At 36.8% G+C, this 6,051-nt stretch overlaps 1 protein-coding gene across 1 annotated transcript; it reads left to right on the forward strand.

Moving 5' to 3' along the window:
- The first annotated feature begins 4,508 nt into the window (after positions 1-4,508).
- On the forward strand, positions 4,509-6,051 carry LOC140793108 (zinc-finger homeodomain protein 6-like). The gene has a single exon (XM_073144479.1). It carries the CDS (start codon positions 5,179-5,181, stop codon positions 5,857-5,859), a length of 681 nt encoding a protein of 226 aa, XP_073000580.1. The 5' UTR covers positions 4,509-5,178; the 3' UTR covers positions 5,860-6,051.

The raw sequence follows: 6,051 nt of genomic DNA on the forward strand, positions 1-6,051 counted from the left end.
TTAAATAATAATAATAATAATGATAATTTTTACGCTCGAGTAGAATCCCATAAAATTAGGATTTGACTATGATAATAAGCCCATAAGCCCGACCTAAGCCCGGTTAAAGGTCCGAGAGCCAGATCTAGCTTGGCCCATATTTATAGAGAAAAATTGAAAAAAATAAAAATAAAAGATTTTATGTAGAAAAATATACTGCAGTGATTAAGGACTGTCAAGTACCCTGGATGCAGGGAATTACTGCAGTCAGAATTGCAGGACATCTCTGCTTTCACGAGGAGAATTATGCGAGATCTCCTATAAATATTTATACTGTACCTCGCCATGCAACGTCCGCATAAATCTCTGACGACTCCGCGCGGCAAAATCTGATGGGGCCGCTGGTTTGAACGGCTAGGGGCGCGCCACGTAGTGCGATTTACTGTCACGTCGTGTCACTTCCCCGGCTTTCGGACCACATTATATAAAACCTCCTTAACCACTGTAATGACACCAATCTGTAATTAGTTTAATGTTCAAATCGGATTAATTTAATTCATAAGCATTAATTAATGCGATACGATATGATTGCTGGGAAATTGTAGCGCTTTGAAACCGCTCATTTTGGTCTCCTCTCCTCATACAAAAAAAAAATATATTAATAATATTTCTTTTAATTGGATCCAGTCAGCTCATTAAGGAGTTCATGAATTTAATCTTTTTATAAATATTAGGTTTATATCTTATATCAATTATAGTGTTATGATCTATAGAAGGAACTTTTTTTACAAAAAAATAGTTAAATTTATTTTAAAACAGGTAAGTTTTTCAAACTTTTTAATAAGTATTCGTGGCCTAAAAACTAAGCCAATTCATGTGATATGAATAATTAAGGTTGCTAAGTTCTTTTCATACTTTAATTTGTTAATATTAGCAAGTCAAATTAGATGAGTGGATAGGTGAGGAATGGAGGCCATATTAGCCAGTTCAATTAACCTATGAGATCATTGTTAATAAGGAAGAGGAGGGAAAAAAGACAAATAGATAAGGAAGCATGGGGCTTCTCTCTAGCCCTTGCAAAAATTAATGAATGGTTTAGAATTGGTCAACTCAATGTTATCTTTTTTTTTGTTTTTGTTTTAATGTGAATTTGAATAATAGTAAGGGAGACTTTTAAGGGATATATACTTGCATCATATAATAATACTATTAGCCATTTTGTCTCTATTTCTCACCTATAGTTCAATTATAACTAATTTGTGTGGACATAGGCTAAAATATAATTAAAATCCCATTTAGAAAATTTATCAAAAATATTTTAGAATTTGTCTTTATTGTCATTCACACATTGATGTATAGATATTTATTATTGGACTTCTATATTTAACTTTTAATACCCAAAAAAATACTCTAAAATAGTTTTTTTAGTGGTCCGCTACTGCATTTAATGCATCAAACTAACTATAGATGTAAAATAATATTAATATTCTTGAGTAAGTTTTTAAGGTTAAAATAAAAAATAAAAGGAGAAGTAGCTTTTAAAGTCAAATAAGAGACATATTAATAAAGATAATATAATATACTATTATGTAAATTAAAGCTAGCTCAGAGTGTTTTTGAAACATATAAGGATTGAATAATAAATATTCATAAGGTATAATATGAATGATAATAAAAACTAAAAGTAAAGTATTTTGATTAAAATTTCAAACTCTTTATGGACTAAAGTATATCCACTAGATGTAAAGATAGTATTTTGTATTACTATACTATTTTTTTGAGTCGTGAATTCAATATTTTATGCATCTATTGACGAATCCACAAAAACTATATCCTTATCACTTATGCCATAAATGATGCATAGAATCTGAATGATGATCTAATTTGTTCACACTAAGACTTAATCTTATCCATCCAAAATATGACAGAGGCTAAGAAAATATATGCAAGGTGAGAGCATCTACTTTGCGTTCTTATGTCACACCTATAACCGAAAAGAAAGTGAGTTTTCCAATACAAGGTATGTAGTAGAAGATAAGATCGATGCATGCAACCTAAACAACCAAATGTTAAATCTAATTAGTAATTAGTTTCCGCTAGCTTATTTATATTATCTCTAGTTTGATTGAAGTACTTTTTTTTTATTACTTCTTTCATGAGAAGTACCTATGATTGTGTAATTAAACTCATAATCTTGTGTTCCGATACCATAATAACTCATTAATTATTTTAAAGTTTTAATAAAAAATCAAGATTGCTAGTGATTAAGTTTAATACAGATAATTTAGAGATATTTATCAAAAACACTCTACCTCCTAAGATATGAATATTTATCATTAAACTATGTAGTTTGCTTTTAACGGCTCAAAAACATCATGAGTTATTACTTTTAAAAGGGAAATAAAATTTAAATTCCCTAAAAAACATCTTATTTAATTCTAAAATCTAGTTCTTTATTTTTTTTTCCTCCTTTGATCTAGAAAACTCTATTCAAAGTTATAGTAACTGATCACAAGAAAATTTAAAAACATAGTAATTTTTAGATAAGCAAAATACATGGAGGTGTCGATAGATAAATATCTATATATTACCTTATGGTGGTCATCCTCTGTTGATTAAGTTTAAGGGAAAATGATGTCCTAATAGCTAATCTCCACCACCACCACTATTACTACAACCAAAGTCAATAGTGGGTATCCACCACCCATGGTTGGATGATGAGCATTAAAACAGTCAAAGTTATCCCAACAAAAACTGAAATTGCCAAGAGTCTACACCTACCATGTCAGAAAGTAAAGAAGACACACCAAATACACACACATTATTGTTCATAGGATACCAATATCCCTCCATGGAGCTTTCTGAATAGGAAATTTAGCCATGAGAAGAAGGAGGGAAAGGAAGAGGGAGAGGAGATGAGAGGAGAGGTGGATGGGTCCCCCCTTCTTCTCTTTAGTGGGAGACTCTGACACACCAACAAGAGTGGCAAGGGTGTGGTTGTATTGGAGGAGGAGAGGAGGGAGAGGGGGGTCCATCATTTCAATTCCCACAAAAGCCCTTCCTTTGATACCCTTTTGGCTAGCCAACCCTTGCCATGGGCTGTGCCAATGGCAGGGAAAAGGAAACACTCATCAAAGAGGAGATAGATAGATGGGTGCAACTTTACCCACTAGACTACTATCCATGGAGTAAAATATTAAACAATTTTAGGATTTTTTTTATATTTATATTTTGTCTTTATTATCATTCATTATTTGATCCCTGTATTTTACTTTTAATTTCTCATAGATATCCTTAGTAAAATTCTTGAGTTAATCTATTAAGATTAAGGTAAAAATAAAACAGAAACCTAATTATACTATCAATTTAAGGTATTTTAGATATTTAATTATTATTTTTTGAAAGTAATTATTTAATTCTGAATATTTTTGAGATATTAAAGTAAAATAGAAGAGTATAAACATCTTTTTAAGATAGAGCGAATGATAATAAAGGTAAAATGCTGTCTTTATAAAGTTTCCTACATTTGTTCTTTATATATATATTTTTTTCAATATGATCACCTATGTTCTTGCCTTATAAAGTTTCCTACATTTTTTCTTTATATAATTTTATTTTTCAATATGATCACCTATGTTCTTGCCTTATTATAAGTTGATGATATGCTTACATGGCACATCTTTCTACCTGTTGAACAAATTTTAGAATGACGATAGTACCTTCTAAAAGATGTTGGAATAGAGGATTCTAAAGAGTTGATGTAAAGGTATAATTATTAATTAAAGTTGAAATGATGCATAGTTGCTATGCCCATAGTAATTAGTCAGCCATATTAACAAAAAAGAAACCACTTAATATTAGATCATGAAGAATGAAGTGTTCTAGATAGCTCTTTATCTCCCACACTTTGCTAAAGACCACGTAATTAAGAATATTTAAGCCATGCGAAGAGAAATAATTTTTATATACTCTTCAACATACTTAATTAATTTCTCTTTACTGCAAGTATATTTTCTGAATAAAAGAAAAGGAAGAGCACATACAAATTATTTTTTTCTTTTACAGCAAGTACGTTGAAGAGCGTATAAAAAATATTTATGTTTACATCAAGTATATAGTAACTTTAATATACTTACTACTAATGAAGAGTATATAAAAATAAAATTAACTTCAATATACTTATAATAAAGAAAATTATCACATGATTAACTTCGAATAGTGTATTGGTTTGAAGAATTAGCTCGACATAATGGCTTTGAGCCTGGCTCTACGGTGTTTAGTTTTGTGAAATAATTCGGTGCAACGGTTTAATAAGACGAGTGACCTAATTGTCCTAACTATTATTTAATATATATATTTAAGACAAAAGTGCTTATGTATGAAGAGTTCTCGACCACTCAGCTACCACTACGGTGGTAAAAAGGTAAGAGAGGATGCATTAATGGGAGTAAGAAGAAAACAAAGGAGTATTAACAAAAAGTGAGAGGAGTAAAAACTGATAACAAAGCAGCAACAATAATGGTTGCTGGGGCCAGGTGCAGGGTGTGGGAGGGGTGAAACATGACCCTGTCGGTAGATATGGGCTTCCCTCTCAACCCTTAATCTCCCACCTCATCACCTCTCCCCAAGACCCATCTCTCTCTTCTCTCTCTCTCCTCCTTTACAAGCCCTTGGTATAGTTGTAGGGTATCCTTTACATGCATTATGCCCCTCTTGGTTGCTCCCTCCCTTTAGTGCTGCACTTCCTTGTTTAGTCCCTCTCACTCTCCCTCCACTCCATAGTCCATCCCCACCCCACCACCTCCAAATTTTAGTAGGAATTTGGGACATGGGTCTTTGAGACCTTCACCTAAAACCTTGTGATCTTGCTCGGTTTTGGTGATGTAAGAGAGCAAAATTAGAGTCCATGGAGTTTAGAAGGAAAGATCATGATGACAGCTCAGCTTTTTCACGGCCTTTGCTTCCCCCTACATCCTCTCTCCTGCCTAATAGAGGGGGAGTAAGCAAATTAGCTGAAGTCGGAAACGGTATTATTAGTAGCAGCAGCGGGGATGGAGGAATCGGGGACGGGAATCAGAACGCCGCCGACTCGTCCTCCTCCCCAGCGGCCGCTGCAGCTTCGGCGACGAGGTACCGCGAATGCCTTAGGAACCATGCCGCTAGCCTCGGGGGCACGTGCTCGACGGGTGCTGCGAGTTCATGCCGGGTGGCAGCTCCGCCGACGACGCGCTGAAGTGCGCCGCGTGCGGATGCCACCGCAGCTTCCACCGGAAGGAGTGCCCCGACGGTGGTAACCTTACCCCCAACTCGAACTCCTCGTCCTTCTACCACGGCCGCGTCGTGCCCAATGGCTCCCCCAGCAACGTCCCCCTTCTACTCCCCCCGCCCCACCCCCACCACCACTCAATTACTCCCCAGCTACTCACCCACCGCCACCGCCAAAAGCAGCAGCCGCATCCGCCGCAATTGATCCCCCCGGGATTCGTTGGCTTCACCGCCAACAGCGGCGGCGGCACGACGACGGAGTCGTCCAGCGAGGAGCGCAATCTAGGGCCGGCGGGGGCGCCTCCCCAGCGGCAATTCGCCTCCGCGCCGAAGAAGCGGCACCGCACAAAATTCACCCCGGAGCAGAAGAACAAACTCCTCGGTTTCGCCGAGAGGGTCGGGTGGCGGATCCAGAAGCAGGACGAGGCTGCCGTCGAGGCTTTCTGCGCCGAGGCCGCCGTCAGCCGCCAAGTCCTGAAGGTGTGGATGCACAACAACAAGCACACCTTAAGAAAGCAGCAGCCACAACCACAACAAGAACAAGAACTATATCAACAGCTGCACCATCAAGAGGTACACCACCAAGAAGTGGAGGAGGATGTTTGTGAGGACTAAATAGCTAGAAATGGTATGCAATGCCTTTCTACTCCATTCTCATCATGAAAATTCTGTTCCTAGGTCATCTTTGGGCTTTTAACTCTCCTCTCTTGTTGTAATCTCTATTATGTGGAATTGTGTTCTAGGCCCGGAAGATCTTTCACTTCACTTTGTTTTTAACCCCCATAAGATTGCTTGTTTTTGGCTGCA

This window comes from Typha latifolia, chromosome 7 (assembly GCF_019914945.1).
Source record: "Typha latifolia isolate L0001 chromosome 7, TyphaL0001v2, whole genome shotgun sequence".
Taxonomy (NCBI): Eukaryota; Viridiplantae; Streptophyta; class Magnoliopsida; order Poales; family Typhaceae; genus Typha; species Typha latifolia.